General features: G+C 42.2%; 1 protein-coding gene across 1 annotated transcript in view; it reads left to right on the top strand.

Moving 5' to 3' along the window:
* Positions 1-18,432, top strand: part of TMEM135 (transmembrane protein 135) — a 349,453-nt gene that overhangs the window by 291,984 nt on the left and 39,037 nt on the right. Inside the window, exon 7 of the mRNA XM_044286249.1 lies at positions 18,342-18,383. Coding sequence (XP_044142184.1) covers positions 18,342-18,383 — 42 coding nt within the window. The remainder of the gene's footprint in view (positions 1-18,341; positions 18,384-18,432) is intronic.

The raw sequence follows: 18,432 nt of genomic DNA, 5'->3' as shown, positions 1-18,432 counted from the left end.
GCAAGCAGGAGAAGCAGTTCAGTGTCTCCATCACAGGTACACGCCTGAGCACAGAACTAGACCAAAACTACACAAGGAGGTTTATAATTGTGTCTTGTTTCATTGGTATTTAGGTAAGATATTAGCCGCGTTCATTCAGATTTTTCCTTTTACCGCCTGTCAGGGAACGTGTTTCATATTGTCCATATGATATTTACGAGCCTTTTTTAACTTCAGGAAAACATCTTTCAACGCTTAAGTGGAGCGATAACGTGACGACCACTCGTTACTCAGTAACTTTTTTCCTCTCCTCCTTCTCGTGGCTCCATATTTGGATACCACCACGATGTTCTTCAGACCCGTCTTTCATCTCGTCACGCCTGTGCACACTTCCTATGTCATCTAACGTGACACATTCCACCGTTCTACAGGCGGCATCTGGCCAGGGCTGAGCTTGGTTGTTGTGTTTGCCGCTTTGCTTTCGGGAAGAAGATGCATTTCTCCATGTCCGATTCGATCGACAATACTTGTCATTCTTCGTGGAGTCTGCATTTTGTGATCATCCTACCTTGAAGTGTTTTGGTTTTTGTGTTGACACAAGTTAATCCAGTTAGCGTGTGAATTTTAGGCTACTTGCCTTGACAGGAATTTTCTACATACCTCATCTGCGAATCTTTCATTTACACACCAGAGAGCACAATGGAACAAAAACACTGACTGGCCATATTTTTGTAAGGGCATGTGAAATGTATGACTGGTGTTGTGTTAGGACAGAGATCTCACTAACAGACCTTTGGTTAATAAAAAATGGTTTGTATGTCGAGTGGTGCCAACACATTAACAGCTGAGAAGCTTCTTAGAATGTGCATGTGTCGTGAATTAATTGAGGAGCCATTCCAGGGAAAATTAATGCTAAGAGCAGCGGAGCCATAAACATTTCATGGTAGACGTATTTTATAAAGAAAGAAATCTTCTCCTCAATATCATGCCCGGCATTCCTCAGGATTTCATAGCCTACTTACTTTAGAAGGAGCACTCTCTAATGCTCATTCATGTCATATGTTGAGTAATGCACTCACTAATAGGAGAGAGGAAATGACCACTGACCAAAGCCTAATTCTAGGCCAAATAAGTGGTTGTCAAGCCTGTTTGGTCACTTCTATCCTTCACCATTACCAACTGCTTTGATTCCTCCCGCCCTGTAGGCAATAGTTTACTATAATACAAGAATATAACTACTATACTACTGCTCCTATGTACAAGATTGTAACTACTATAATACTGCTTCCTATGTACAAGAATATAACTACTATAATACTCCTCCTATGTACAAAAATATAACTACTATAATACTGTCTCCTATGTACAAGAATATAACTGCTATAATACTGTTCCTTATGTACAATAATTGATGTACTGTAATATTGCCACTTACTGTATGTACAAGAACATAATTACTATAATACTGCCTCCTATGTACAAGAATATAACTACGATAATACTGCCTCCTATGTACAAGAATATAACTGTGATAATACTGCTCCTATGTACAAGAATTAAACTACTATAATACTGCCTCTTATGTACAAGAATATAACTACTATAATACTGCCTCCTATGTACAAGAATATAACTACTATAATACTGCCTCCTAATGTACCAGAATATACTACTATAATACTGCTCCTATGTACAAGGAATATAACTACTAGAATACTGCCTCCTATGTACAAGAATATAACTACTATAATACTCTCTTATGTACAGAATATAACTACTATAATACTGCCTCCTATGTACTAAGAATATACCTTAGACTATACTGCCCTCCTATGTACAGGAATATAAATACATAATACGCTCCTAGTTACAAGAATATAACTAACTAGAATACTGCCTCGACTATGTACAAGAATATAACTACTATATACTGACTCCTATGTACAAAAATATAACTACTATAATACTGCTCCTATGTACAAGAATATTGAACTGATTTATGTTACTGTCTGACATTAAGATGACAGGAGTGTATTTGAAGCACCTGATTTGACAAGTTCATATAGTCCATCACTGAAATGCACACACAGCAACATAATGAGTGTTCTAAAATCCAGAATGTCTGATAGTCAGGTGCTCGATATGGCAGCACTGTATACTCCCTTCACGCTTTTGCCTTTCTATGGCTGGTGGAAGTGTTTCTTTAGTAATGTAATCTACCAGCTTCCTCCAGTTCTTTAGCTGGGATTCTCTCCCTCTGTTTACTTAGTCTACCTGCTTCTTGAAACTGTTGTGTAGACTTTGTTAAAATTCATGAAATTTTTTAATGACAGACGAGGAACCAGTGTCTCTGTAAATTACTGTAGCATCCTACGGAGACATACAGTAAATAGGGGCAGAAAACCAGAGAGTTGACAGGGGTGCATTACAACACAATATTATTATAGGGTTAACTTTAAGCAATATGTTCTCCTGCGTTGTAATAGAGCAGCCTTTAAATTCTCTAAAATTGGTTTTAGATTCAAAATTCTGTGGTGATCAGTTTCCTAATAAATCTTTATATCAATTGGAGTTCTGTTTTCCTGATAGAGAGGTTCCAGATCCTCAGTATTGACATTGAAGTTTAGAGACCAGGCATTTTTTCATTGACTCTTTTTCTCATAGTTCCTTCATTTTGATGATCTGATTTGCATCCCTGCTTGCTGTGTAGTTATGATTACATGTTGAATCGCATACGTACTGCTCCTGCAATCCTGGCTGTAATTTGTCAGCAATATACACACCTATTTCTGTAGGATGTCTCCGCGGGGGCGGAACTTTATAATATTTGTTTCTCCCTGCTCTCTTTATTGTATAAAAACTCAAATGTATCAAAATGTGTTCATTCCATTGATATGACAGAATTTTATCATTTCACTCTGTCAGTGAGTTACCCCACCATCATAAATGTTTTTCTTATAGTTTCTCCATTTTAAAGATCAGATCTGCATCCTACTTGCTATGTAGTCATATCGTACCATGTACTACTTCTGCAATGCTGGCCGTAACTTGTTGTAAGCAATATACACACCTATTTCTGTGGATGGCTCCGCAGGGGCGGGAATTTACATGTTACTCTCTGCTCTCTTTATTGCATAGAAAACACAAATGTATATGATTGCCCTAAAAATGTGTTCATTCCACTAATAAGAAAGAATTTCATCAGTTGACTCTGTCAGTGAGTTACCCCACATCATACATTTTTTTTTCCTAGTTCCTCCACTTTGACGATCAGATCTGCATCCTACTTGCTATGTAGTTATGATAATGTATTGAGTCATATTGTATCATGTACTACTTCTGCAATGCTGCCCGTAACGTACCTATTGCTGCACGATGGCTCTGCGGGGGCGGGACTTTACATTGTATGTTTCTCCCTGCTCTGTTTATTGCATAGAAAACTCAAATGTATTGATTTCCCTACAAATGTATTTATTCCACTCTGCAAGCAAAACTGAATTAGCATTTGAGTCCACAACATGCCTGAGATCGCTTTCGGAATCACTACTATAAAAAAGCAGCTTCTTTTACAGTAAAGGTCCTTTAACCCCTTCCTGATGCACTGACCGTTTCTTTTTTGTGTTTTGTCTTGCCTTCCTGAAGGCTATAACTGTTTTTTTTTTGTTTTTTTTTTCCCCTATTCACATAGCTTAGTTTTTGGTAGCTTAGTTTTTGCGGGATAAGTTGTACTAAATTGCAATTCCGCCATGATTTGGTACGTTTAGTTATTACGACATTCTTTGCGTGGTAAAAGTGACATGTTAACTTTATTCTACAGGTCGTTGCGATTACAGCGACACCACATTTATATACCTTAAAAAAAAAAAAGTTGAAAAAAAAATAGTTTTTTTTTGTATCACCATGTTCTGACCTCTGCAACTTTGTTATATTTATGTCTACGGTCCTGTGTGTGGGCTCATGTTTTGCATTTTGATCAGTTGTTATCAATTTTTGTTTTCTTTAGGTCGGTGAAGGGACTAAAAAATGGTGAAATGGCATTTGTCGGGAAGGGGTTAAAGGGAGTCTGTCACCAAGAAATTCACTGATCAACCAGGCACGGTGCCTTGTAGGGCCAGCTCCACTGAATGTAATGATACTTTTTACTTAGAGATCCTATGCTTTGCTCTGGAGAAAAAAAGTACTTTTTATGTGCAAATGAGTGAGCAGGTAAGTGCACCAAGGGCGGGCCCAAGCCACTCTTGCCCCTTGCTACTTGTGCTTCTCCTGCCAGCCCCTTCCTCTTCTTCTGGATTGACAGGACCATGCAGGAACCGAGCCCTGTCAATTAAGGAGGTGAGAGAGGGGCTGGCAGAGAAGGAGGAGCAAGGGTGCACAGAGTGGCAGGGCCCACCCTCGGTGCACCTAAATGCTCTTAGCACATGGATTAAGAGAAGCTTTCCTAAAGAATAAAGCAGCAGATCGAAAACAATGGTGGACTTCATCATCAGGCCATGAAACTTAGGCTTCTATAACATGGGCAGTAACAAGTGTCAGTCGGGTAAGAACCTTCACATGAGCAGATAATTGCCCAAACAAGCAGGCACATGAACGATTGGGTCATTCCAGAGGCTGGTCATACACAAGTGCTGACAACAAAAGATCTATGGCGACTTAAAAATCTGATCGGTCAACAAATGAGGATTTGCTTGTTTGTTGGCCGTTCAGGTTGGTTATTAATGGGCTGATGGTCAGGAGCAAGCGTTCCTTTGGTCTACAAGCTGCCGGAGTAGAAGGCTTTATACCTAGTGTCCCTTTAAGAAGCGGTGGCTCTTTTCTCTTACATTTCGCATGTCTAGTGAAACTCTGGGTGGCTTAGACTTCTAGTCTATTAGTTCTAGTAATGGTTTTGGGGTTTTCCAGAATGAACTTAAGGGTCACCTGTTGCCAATCGGGGCACTTCATTCAATTGTCTTCTCAGCGCGTATGACATTTGTCACATGAAGTTTGTCCCATTTCCTGAATGCTCTCGGCTCGAGGTCGGGAGGTTGACTGGACGTAGCCCAGGAAAAAGATGCCCATTCATGGGATGAATTGTGATTTATAAGTCTCAGCCTCCCCGTTATGAATTATGGCCTTGTTCTTGACTTCTAGGGTTAAGAGACAGATGTTCACATCTGCGTTTCAGTCTGGTCTCCGCAACGATAAAGAAAAATTGTGTTGTCGTATTTCACTGCTAATTGACATTTTAACTGAGAATGACAAAAGTAACAAAAATGTCCAACTTCATTAGCCGGGTTATATCCTGCCCGTGACATTAGATGACCAAATGTAGACAAAACAGAAAGAAGTTCACATTTCAATAAATTCTTCTTCCTTCTTCTTCTTCTTCTTCTTCTTCTTCTTCTATTAATATTTTTTATTGTCCTACACGCTGCTTTTTTTTCAGTTTTAACATTACAGAATATTCAGCGGCGCCTCAAAAACCAATGTGAACAGAACCTTTGAATTATCATTTAACCTTTGAATTATCATTATTATTTGTCCAAGGGGCCTATCCTTATACACTCAGCACTGATTGGACAGAATCAGACTGTGTATGGACTCGCCCTCAATTGGTAACACCCAGTTGTCAATTTCTTCATCAATTTTAGGAGTAGTAACAGAGGAACGACACAATGTTGGGTTCTAAGAATTGTTATATTATGGGGAATACAGCTATTTAGTAAAACAGACGCCAGGAGAGCTGACAGGTGCTCTTTGCTACAGGGGGTGCCATTCAAACCTTGACAGCCTTATGGTGAATTTTCTAGGTCCCTCTAAGGGGCATTTTTTGTAGGCCTATAGAGCTGGCATGGTCGGTAATGAGTAACCGCTCATTAGCTGCATGTACAATTATCATTTCTATAAGGGGATGAATGGTCGTTCTTCCCCATAGTTCATTTTTTTGGGACAGCTCAGGACAAATGTTCTGCCAACAAATTACACTATACAGAAGATGTGATTACCTGCCAAGTGGGTGTTTGCCGGGCATGTGCTAGCTGTTAGTCGAGCAGGTACTCTGAGCTAGGTGGTCCCAACAACCCAGGACTACAGGCCCTTCACACTGGATGGTGATCATTAATGTTGAGCAAACTTTTAGGACTTTGATTCGAATTTCATGGAAAATTTGATTCGCCGTGAAGTTGAATTTCCTCGTGCTTCGTGATAGCGAATCGATTTTTCCTTAAATGTTGTAAAAAAAACTGAAAGCATAGTTACCTCATCCATTTGCTCGCAATGGGCTGACCGCCACCATCTTGCTTGAAGATCTGGCACAAAATCCCGTAGTAATTCGTCACTAAGCTAATTTTTTAGTAAAATTTGGCGAATCAGCCAAATCGAATTTTGGGATACTTTGCTCATCACTAGTGATCATGAATGAAAGTTCGTAGGACTGTTCGTCTCACCGATCATTGCGATGTGGATCAGCCCATCAAAAGAGCAAACAGATGTTTGTCGTCTGACAATATGTTGCCGATAATAATGGGAACGATCGGCCTCACGCAGACTCGGTTCGCATCTGCGACAAAAGCTAGCTGTCGGCAAGGCCAAAAACCGTTGCACGCAATATTTTTTTGTTCAGCCGAATCCCAGCATTTTTGCCGGAAAGCGTCTGGATCACCGCCAGACCTCATTACAGTCAGAGGGGATCCAGCAGGTTGAACTATAGATTTCGGCAATGCAGAATCCAGCGAATTTCGGCAGGCTTAGGCTACTTTCACACTCGCGTTTTGGGCGGATGCGTTTGTATTATCTTTAACATTGCCAAGATGGATCCGTCATGAACTCCATTGAAAGTAATTGGGAGACGGATCCGTTTTCTATTCTGCCAGATTGTGTCAGAGAAAACGGATCTATCCTCATTGACTTACATTGTGTGCCAGGACGGATCCGTTTGGCTCAGTTTCGTCAAGCGGACAGCAAAGCGCTGCAAGCAGCGGAACGAAGACTGTTCGCAGGCAAACTGATGCATTCTGAGCGGATCCTCTTCCATTCAGAATGCATTAAGGCAAAACTGATCCGTTTTGGACCGCTTGTGAGAGCCCTGAACGTATCTCACAAACGGAAAGCCAAAACGCGAGTGTGAAAGTAGCCTTAGGGTACTTTCACACTTGCGTTGTTTGATTCCGGCAGGCAGTTCCGTTGCCTGAACTGACTGCCTGATCAGGCAAACTGTATGCAAACGGATGTCATTGTTTCTGACTGATCAGGCATTTTTCTGACTGATCAGGATCCTGATCAGTCAGAAAAATGCCTGATCAGTCAGAAAAATGCATTGCAATACCGGATCCGTTTTTCCGGTGTCATCAGGCAAAACGGATCCGTTTTTTTTTTTTTTTAATTTTTAAAGGTCTGCGCATGCGCAGACCGGAAGGACGGATCCGGCATTCCGGTATTTTGAATGCCGGATCCGGCACTAATACATTCCTTTGGAAAAAAATGCCGGATCCGGCATTCAGGCAAGTCTTCAGTTTTTTTCGCCGGAGATAAAACCGTAGCATGCTACGGTTTTCTCTTTTGCCTGATCAGTCAAAACGACTGAACTGAAGACATCCTGATGCAAACTGAACGGATTACTCTCCATTCAGAATGCATGGGGATAAAACTGATCAGTTCTTTTCCGGTATAGAGCCCCTGTGACGGAACTCTATGCCGGAAAAGAAAAACGCAAGTGTGAAAGTATTACTCTCTTTATGTGGATGAAGCCTTATTTGGCTGTCCGTTCAGGCAGGTATTTGCCTGTGTAAAAGGTCCTTCAATGATTGCCCTCTGTAAACAACCCCTGTTGAGTGTCCCACACCTAAATCGGAGCTCTACAGTTGTATGAGGCTACTCATGTTTGTTTTAGAGACTGAAACCTATCTGTAAACTGTTTATTACAAGGCAGAAGAGCAGTAATGGAGCCAGGATGATAAAGGACTCCCTCCCGCTATCTTATTTATGGTTTTCACTACTTGGGCTAATAGTCCTTGGCTTTAAAAGTGTTATCAATGTCAAGAGACTCTCATGAGTCTGGATAATGTCGATGGGGCCTCCTGACATCTCACATGTTACACATCCAAATTCCCTTCTAAAGTGCTGAAACTGTGCGATACAGTGTAACTCTACGTTTCCCTATACATCCATATGGAAATCCACCGGTTGATCCGGTAGCTTATGGGCTAACTCTTTCAAGTGCTCGGTTTCCCAGAAAAGTACATCTTGTAATCTGCAGAGGAGTAGACCGCTGATTTATAGAATGTGAGCGAGACATTAACCATTAGCAGCCAACTATCACTTGTGTCAAAACACTCAAACATTGACAACTACCACACCAGCGTTAACTTCACACGTTGGTGGTACATGCACTTAGGCGGCTCAAAGGTTATATTTAGATAGAACTGCCAGGAACTTGCATAGATGATGTCTGGCTAGAGTACTGACCCGCTTCTCAAAGGTGAGACAGTGTTTAAAGCAGAGATAGTATAGGCTTTAGGAGCCAATTAGACCACTTCAGCGTCCGATTTTACTTTTTTTGTGGTCCAAAGCTAGGATTTTCTTTACCTAGGCCAGTATTTCAGTTTGATATCAAGCCTAAGGCAGAGTGGCCTATTAGCGTCCCATTGGTATCCAGTACCTGCGCGCCCCATACATCCCTTCCCAGTAAGAGGAACCTCTACTGACATCAAAACTTTGGTTCGAGTACTGTAGCATATTTCTAGTCACGTTGGGACTTTTCCAGCTCAGGTTTAGGTACTGTAGAACAGTAGACTGGAAATTATTTTCTTATTTATTGAAAGCCCTTTGAAAAAAGATTTCACAAGTTTACCACTCTGCTTAATGGATGGCAAGGGCATAGTGAGCCCTTTAAGTTTTGGAGAATGACATCATTTGCTTCCATATGAGTGGGGTAGATCTTGCCACAGACACAAAAACATTGGCTAGAAGATGAAAGAAGTGCCCCAAGGGTCAAGAAAATCCATCACCCCAGCAATGGTCATGAGCACCTATTTAACCAATGAGGGTCATGATAAGTGCACATTTAACCAATAAGGATCTTGGACAGCCATCTTCCCAACATTAAAATGGAGGACAGAACTAGCGTTTTGCTCTTGAGGTGAGTTTACATAAATGAGCATCAAGAAGGCAAGGCCTGTTTTGGATTTTGTTTTTGTTATGAGGACCTTTCTTTTATGTATCTTCTGCCTTGGCTTCCAGGTCTCTTAAAATTTTTATATTTTGGGAGTCCACTAGATCACTAAACGGCAGCTCAAACTGTAGGTTTTCTTAGCAAATTGTTAGAAACATTTTGATATGTCCAGCCTCAGTGAATAATTATTTCAGAATGACCCACTGGACCCAGGAGGTCAAAAGATATAGTCCAATAGTCCTAAGACTAGCAATTCCTGTTTACGGTCTTTATTAAAACGTAACTTATTTCGTATTGACATACACAAAACAAGACAAAAAGACTGAGAGTTTTTTTAAAGTGAAAGTATGGACAAAAACTGAACATTCACTATCTGGAACATATCATACAGAGGTAAACTTTTCCTCACCATACTACTTGAGGGCAACAGGTATATATATATACAGTAACAGCCCATGTGGTCATGAAGACTAGATCTACCTGGAGGACCTCTTTAAGATCTACCTGGATCTATCTTTATTGATCTACCTGGAGGAACCCTAGCATAGTGTCGACTTTCTATAGACACCGACACAGGCAAGGTAGAGAGGAACTTTTAATGGTGATGACACCCATCTCCTCAACAAGGGAAGGGAGGAGTGGACTAGTGTTGAGGTGGTATAATTCTGCACCATGAATATTGCACCTAGCAAGGGAGAGAGGAACTGGTCCAATGGGGATTCTTTCCTTCTCCCTAATGAGGCAAGTAAGAAGTGAATTAGCACTTATTTCTTGAGTGTAGTAGGATGAATCTATTCTACACCAAGGAAAAGGCCTTGTTTTGAACTTTTTCACCCTTGACTTTCAGGTTAGGTTGTCTTAATCTGCTCATTTGTTGAATGTGTGCGGAATGGTCAGATCATGACAACAACTTCTGGATGAAACATTCCAGAAGAAGCAGGTCTAGGATCTTGGGAATCCAAGCAAGCTTGATTCTGACTTTGCCTACCTATTGAATTCTTCTGAACTTCTCACCAAACCATGGAAGAGTGAACTATGGGTTCGATGGGACTTCTGTGCACCGCTTACCCATAATTACTGTGCTCCAAGTACTACACCATAGCTTCATTGTAAGGCCTCATCCATAAGTATAGTGATAGTTGTCTTTGACCTGACTCTATTCAACCATGTACCACTCCGAGCTAGGTCATCCAGGCTTGTTCTAACAGTACTTTATAAGGTTATAACCTTTTTGCCCCACCAATGGTCCCCGACACCCTCAAAACTGTGGGTAAGCATATAGCCCTATGCACAGACTCCACTCTGCTACATCAGTAATCACTTTATTATTGGTCCTGCCGCACTGTAATGAACAGAATGAATGTGCGTAGGCATGAACAGAGCCTGCAGGTACGTTCTGAGCTTTAGAGGTACACAGTGCATTCACTGACCAGCCTGCCCGTTAAATAGTTTATTATTACGTTACAGCCTCTATTAAGGGCTTTTATTACCTCCCGGTTTTCCTGTCTGCTGAGTTACCTCATTATTGAGAACACACTTTGATTCTCATCTGGCAGCGCGTTTCGGAGTCTCATTCTAGATACTAATTAAGCCTTTAAGAGTGTCAGGCTGCCAGGAGTGGAGTCAATGATTTATGGAGCTGCTGTACACGCAGAAAACCATTGTTTGCATGTTACATACACACAGTCCTCGCTCTACAGGCGCATCAACGGTTTCATTCTGGCTGCGCTTTAAAGCTTGTCACGGTTTTGCACTTTGGCACGTGGTGGAACGAGGAATAATCTCTTCCATATTGAGTCCATTTATCAGCTCAGAGGCGTAACTTGTGAATCTTGGACACCAATGCAAAATCTGTAACAAGGCGCCTCGCCTACCAAACAGGGCCGGCTTTAAGGGGAGACCTGTTCCACCAAGGGTTGTGACCGCTACGATTAGATTAGAAAGCGCCATTCATTCCATGGTGCTGTACATCAAGAGGGGGATATACATAATATAAAAATGCAATAAACAAGAAACTATAAACAGACAGGTACAGGGGGGGGGGGGGGGCCCTGCCCACAAGAGCTTACAATCTACAAGGGAAGGAGGAGGAGGACACAGTAAGTGAGGATAAACACTGCTTATCTGGATGCATGGAGTTATTATTGGAGTGCGGTGGTGTAATTAGTGTTTGAATATTGTATGGTATTATTTAAACACTTTATGATAGTATTGTTTGAGAACTATGACGGTATGATTTGAGTATTCTATGGAGGCATTATTTCAGCACCATATGATCTTATTTTATAAGCACTATATGGTGGTATTACTTGAGCACTATATGAACGTAATATATGAGCACTGTATGGTGATGTTATGTGAGCGCTGGGGCAGTATTATTGCTTTAATATTGTATGATGGTATTAGTTGAGCAGAGTCAGAGAATTATGATTTGGCCAATGTATAGCACTGTTATATGGACTCCATACTGTATAGGATTGTGTTAGGCATTTCATATAACACTGGGGTCATCTTTATGTGGCAGAGGGGCTTATTTACTCCTTTAGGTCTCTTGCACATGACCGTATGGCTTTTTCTGTATTTTGCGGTTCGTTTTAAACAGATCAGTTTTTTTGTTTCCGTTCCATTTTGCCGTTCCGTGCTTCCGTTTGTGATCCGGATCAATAACGGAAGCATACAATAATGTTTAAACAGTAGGTACATCAAAAAATTGGGCTGGGCATAACAGATGGTTTCGCAAAAATGGAACGGATACATTCCGTTGTTTTTTTTTTTGCGGAACCATTGACTTGAATGGAGCCACGGAACGTGATTTGCGGGCAATAATAGGATATGTTCTATACGGAAACGGAATGCATTCAGAGTAATTTCCGTTGTTTTTGCAGACCCATTGAAGTGAATGCTTCCACATATGGACCAAAAACGACGGAACGGAAACAGAAAAAAAAACATTTGTGTGCAAGAGGCCTTGGGTTGCACCAGTGCTTGGATATAATCGCTATTTCTGCAACCCCTACTGCAGCTCTTCTGTGTCAGATTTTAAAGAGAAATAGAGAAAGTGAGAGAAAGAAATAGAGATCAAGAAAGAGAGAGAAAGTGGAAGAAGAGAGTGAGAAAGCGAGAGAGTGAGAAAGCGAGAGAGTGAGAAAGCGAGAGAGTGAGAAAGCGAGAGAGTGAGAAAGCGAGAGAGTGAGAAAGCGAGAGAGTGAGAAAGCGAGAGAGTGAGAAAGCGAGAGAGTGAGAAAGCGAGAGAGTGAGAAAGCGAGAGAGTGAGAGAGTGAGAGAGCGAGAGAGCGAGAGAGATTGTCTAGTATGCTACTCTGGGTTTCTGGGCAATATATATGTGTGAGAGAAAAAAATATTTGGGGTCATTTATCAAACTGGTGTGAAGTAGAACTGGCTTAGTTGCCCATAGCTACCAATCGGATTACCCCTTTAATTTTCCAAAGGCGCTGTCAAAAATGAAAGGTGGAATCTGATTGGTTGCTATGGGCAACTGAGCCAGTTCTACTTTACACCAGTCTGATAAATGACCCCAATTGTTATGCAGAATTAACTTGTATCAGGACACCTGAAATACAAAATTGCTTATTCTGGACTGATCCCTGAGGTGTTGCCCCCAGTGTTTACAGTGCTGAGCAGCTCCGTGTGGGAGGGACCTCAGCGCTGCTGTCAGCTCCTGTGCTGCTGTATTGTTATTAAACTTGGCTGAAGAGAATGCTTCAAGGACTGGCGATTTTGAGGGTAAAGTGACAAAAGTTTGCAGCACCTGATATGTCCAAGGGGAGAAAAAAAAATAATAACCCGGCAAACCATGAGCTCACGCGTTCTAGATTACTCAGATGTCGGCAATAAAACAAACCAGGCCATTGTGTAATAAGTATACATCCACATACTTTAAGCGACTCGCAGCTTGAAGCCATTACATGGTAAACACACGGCACAGGAATTTATTGAACTTATGGAACTGGTTAATGCCTCAAAAAAATACACAATCCCAACATGTGTTCGAAACAGTTTGGGAAACGGCCCCGCTCCGGGCCACATGATTGTTATAAGAGGAGACGACTTTGCTGAACATGTAAATCTCCTGGATGGAAGTATCACGTTTCCTTCCCCTCCCGCTGTCATGAATTTGTACACCAACTCTATTTTTATTCCCAATCCGCTTTACTGCTCGCCCATAAACGTCCTACGGCAGCCGCAGATCACACCACGGGCACGGAGACCCAATGTATGATGTACGGCCGCGCTCATAAAGGAGGATCAGATACAACGTCCCAATACACTGGCTCGTAAATCCAGAACGTTATAGAATAATCCACTGACAAGTCGTATGGCGGCAGTCAAGTTGTCACAGTCCCGCCTACTTTTCTTGGCTACTGCTATAGTATAAAAAAAAAAATGTTTTATACAAATTAAATTAATATGTATGTACTTGGTACAAGAAGCTTACAATCTAATATTGTCTACATATTTATAGGATTATTTTAAGAGTAAAATATTGATGTCTTCAGGATAGGTCATCAGTATCCGATCAGTGGAAGTCATACTTTTGGCCGCTCCCCAATGTCCTGTTTGAACAGTCCGGGGCGCGCCTGCGAGTACTGCGGCCTCTTCTTAGGCCAGTGACATGTCCCGTTCATCGGTCACGTGGCCTATGTGCAGCTCAGTGCCACTCAAAGGAATGGGATTTTACTGCAATACCAAGTACAGCCACTATACAATGTATGGCACTGTGCTAGGTTTGCTTTAAGGAGGGTACTAGAAGTTGGACCCCCACAATCAGACATTGTTGACCTATCCTGAGGATAGGCCATCAATATCAAAATCCTGGACTTCCCCTTAAAAAAACGCTATTCAGATATCCTATTCATAACGGGCTACCCCATTAAAATCCCTCAGTGTGCGGAGCGGTTACAAAGAGCATCTCTCGCTCTGGAGGACCCATCCTGTCCTGCATTACATAGACAGTCCATTAGTTTGTATGGACACTGTGTAATGCTTTGTTTATCCTGTAGTGGCGCTGCAGGGAAATTAAACATGGGATCACCACATATTTCTGCTAATCCTTTGGGATACCAGCACCCTATGATCAACTTACCGTTAGGGGCACCCTCCTAATAAGGATGGAGAACACCTTCATTTGACGGCACTGGGGGCAAAGATTCAGTCCGCTGCCCTCGCTGTGTATCTTAATAGCCTTGTTGGTGCCACCACTGGCATCCCGGGTACATGCTGCACCCTCTTCAGCTGTATTTAGATTGAATATTTGGTTCTGTGCCACACCCCAGCGGATCTGGATGCATATTTGGCCACCAGGGGCAGGGACGAGCAATGTGCATGTGGATTAACCCCTTACTTTCTATAATGGTATGGAAGTGAAGTGAAGTATATAAAGGTCTCCGTTTTAGCGAGACCTGTGGGGGTTTGCTAATGTAGCCGCCTGTGCGATTGTCTATTTTATCAACCACGTGAGCTGATACGGTTCTTAGAAGAAGCGGAAACGCACGCGCAGAAAGGGAAGTTACAGTGAGACGAGAAGTCTGACTATGCATATCTCCAGGGTCAGAGCCTGAAACTTTTCAGAAATCAGATACCGTAAAAATAGAGCAAGACTGGTGTTAACGACATTTGTGGGCAGGTTAGAAACATGAGCCCTGTGTGACTGTGCGCAGACCCAGCGTGACCCCGCTGCAGACAGGCACGAGCAAAGTGCAAAAAAAAGGGGGTTCACGTTTTACTGGTCTGAAGCTCCAGTTTCTCCAGTAAAATGAACATTTACATAGAGTATGGGAGGAACGGAGGGGGTTAATGCTGCCCGCTAAGTATGCGGTGTATGGGGACATCTAGTGGTGCTATTGGGCATTGCAGAGGGAGCAGATTTATCAAGGTTCTCCAGTTCATGGAGATGTTCAGGCTAGGTTCACACTGAGAATTATTTATAAGGGTTATGACGCAGATTATGTATGGAAAACTCATGCAGAACTTCCCCAATGGGGAATCCGCATGGTAAATCATACGTTTTTTTTCCCCCTCACCTGCACTTTTAAAAACCAGACCACGGAACGAAGAATTGTCCTGTCCATTCTTGACGTGGATTCTGCATCTAGGATTTAGTTAAAAATGGCCAGGAATGAAAATCCTCCAGGAAAAAAAAATAAAACACTTGAAGAAAAAACTCATGCACATTCTGCATCAGTTTTTTTTTCAGTTCTGAAAATGCTCCCTGTAAACCTAACCTCACACCGTGGTTTATCCCGCCGGAATTTTGCCAACAGACTCCACACCAAAATTCAGGCATCGGCCAAGTGGTGTTGGTGTTTGTTTTCAAAATGTCCACTTCTTGGCGCAGTGTTCGGACAGACGCCGCTTGAAGCTGGAGTTTAGCGCTGCTCAATGGAGCTAAGCCGGGATCGGGTCTGCAACCACCAAAGTGAACAGCCGCAGCAGGTACCACAGCTACACCCGCCGTGTGAATGTAGCTTAAGGGTTTTAAGTAGAGATGAGCAAAGTTTTGAAAAATTTGATTTGGCAACTTTGCAGAAGTTTGTTACGAATTAGTTCGTCATGAATCGCTGTGTAAAACCCCCATTAGACAGAAATGCACCCATCTAATGGCCGTTAAACACAGTAATACGCTAGTGCAATATGGCTTTTTGGGGGTTTAAAAAAAAAAGCTACTCACCTCATCAACTTGCTCGCGCAGAGGCAGCCCGCTCCTCTCTTGATTGAAAAAGACCTGGCAAAGGATCTGTGCTGAGCGCGATGACGTCACTGCGCCCTCCCAATGTGATCACGTGGTGATGTCATCAGTGGGACAACTCCAGCCGCTATTTTAGAAAAAAATGGTTAGCTACCACGAAACGCGAGGCTTCATTTAAAATTGAATTTTTTTTCAAAAATTCAGACCCAATGCCACTTTGGATGCTTCACTCAACACTAGTTTCAAGCTATGTATACACGGACTGCTCATCCACAGGCTCAGATCCCACATCCAGTATCAAAATACAGTAGATAATAATGTTGTATATTTCTGTGTTACCTCGAGCTATAAGCAGTGCGTTATACATAAAGTGGAGCAGCTGAGACTTGGGCGCAGTGTACCTGACACCACAGTGACATGAGACAGACCATTCATCCTAATACCTGGCTGTGTGATCCCTGGGGGCCAATACATCCCGCCGGTTAGAGGCCAAGTAGGGGAACACTCGGCACAGTTTGGCATAAAGTTGCAGCTTTATGGGTAGTTTAAAAAGTAACTAAACTTTTCTTTCTTTTTGTAAAATGTTCCAAGTGCCCTGAAAACCATTTTTCTAATATTCTTTATTAACGAATTTTGCCTTTTTACTAAAGAAATTGGCACCTAAAGCCCTGATTTCTACAGTGCTTTAAATTCACTATGGGGGTCATTTATTAAGAAATATATACGCGTATTTAAGGCACAGATTTTGTCTCATAGGGTTTTTTCAACAAAATCTGTGACTTTTCCCACTCACTCCACATTTCCGAGGTGGTGGAAGAAGAGGTCGGGGAACAGGGCGGACCGGCCGGCCCGTCTCATTTACCATTTTTTACACCAGTTTAAACTACAGCAGCAAGGGAGCTGACTTAGTTTAAACCATGTCGCATGGCCGGTGGAACCAAGCACCAAAGTTTTGTAGAGGCCTGCGCCTCTACATACCCTTGGCTCATCCGCCGTCAGCGTATAAATCGCCAGGTCTTAATAAATGATCCCCTAAATTTGTGCATCACTGACTTCTCAGCGTGTACAGAGTATGGATTCCTTGCACTGTAACAATGGAGCCTGCAGTGAACCGTGTACGGGCAGAAGCACACATAGCTGCTGCTGCCGCCTGTGCCCGCTCCACTCAGCTAGTCCTACATGTGCTATGCCAGGCTGAGTTTAGTTACTCTTTAAAGGGCATCTGTCAGCAGTTTTGTACCTATGACACTGGCTGACCTGTTACATGTGCGCTTGGCAGCTGAAGGCATCTGTGTTGGTCTCATGTTCATATGTGCCCGCATTGCTAAGAAAAATGTGATGTTTTAATTTATGCCAATGATCCTCTATTACACCTAGAGGCTTAACTGTCACGCCCTCTGCACTCTGATTGGCCGGACCAGGTGTGATGACTTTGATTGACAGGGCCAAGCATGATAAAGTACAGACGGCACGACAGTTCCAGAGAGAGCAGAGCCTCTAGGTGCAACGGCAACGTACTCGCTATCAATTAAAGGACACGTTCTCAAGCATTTTTTTATTCTCTCAATGGATATTAGATTAAAAATTAGGCAACTTTTCAACAAGTCTTTATTAAAAACTTCCTACCACGTTGGGGCAGATTTATCATAGCCCGTCGTTGTGCGGTCAGTCTTCAGTCTGTTCAGTCTTCTTCTACACCAGAAAATAGGCATAGAAAAAGATAAATGTGGCGGGGCCACTGGCTCCCTTCTCGAGAAAGTAGCGAGGCCAGCGTAAAAAGTCACAAACTTGCGGTTTGCAACTTTTTGACGCCACATTTAAATGATGAATTTGACCCATTGCGTCTACAGCTCCTGTGCAGAATATCCATCTTCATGGTAAAAGACACCACAAAAAACTCTGTGTAGTCAGACCTTATGATCAGACCCAGTTCCATCGGTCTTCTACGTCTGGCTAACCTGCTACTAAACATATGTTAGCACAAAGTAGGAGAAAAATTGAAAAAAGGATGAGACTAACCTGCGGGATTACGCTGCCTTGGAGAGGCATAGTCTGCACAGGAGCCAAAGAGACAGAACATTAGGACATTTTTAACTTAGACCTTTTCCAAAGTTGCTTAATGTTTTTTTAATTTAAGATATAATGGGACAATTAGAAATGGTATCAGAGATGGACATAGCCTTTACATTCTTCACCCAACACCTGGGCTGGCATAGGTTCCCTATCACCGTGGCTCCAATGTCATTGACCGACCTGAACGGCTCATAACCCATTTGGGTTCTGTGTTTACAGCGAGGTTAGTTCCCGTGGGACACTTTTACAGTTCTGTAGCAGTAAATGTACAATTGTGAGCAATGGTAGGTAAAGCATGGTATAATGAGGGTGATACAATATGTAATATAATGCAACTTTATTATAGTTCTCTGTATATTGTTTTTACACTTTGAATTTATCTGATTGTATGTATGGTCTGAATTTTTTTCTGAAATATCCTGGTTACCATTGCAGGTGCAAAGATGGACTCCAAGGGTTTGCCTTTTCAGCACTGAAGTAAGTAGAACTGATGGTAAATATATACTGTCAGCATCATCATTGCACA

The sequence above is a fragment of the Bufo gargarizans genome, chromosome 3 (genome assembly GCF_014858855.1).
Source record: "Bufo gargarizans isolate SCDJY-AF-19 chromosome 3, ASM1485885v1, whole genome shotgun sequence".
NCBI classification, from domain to species: domain Eukaryota; kingdom Metazoa; phylum Chordata; class Amphibia; order Anura; family Bufonidae; genus Bufo; species Bufo gargarizans.
The sequence above is the reverse complement of the archived record's forward strand: the minus strand, read 5'-3'. Positions and strand labels throughout refer to the sequence as shown.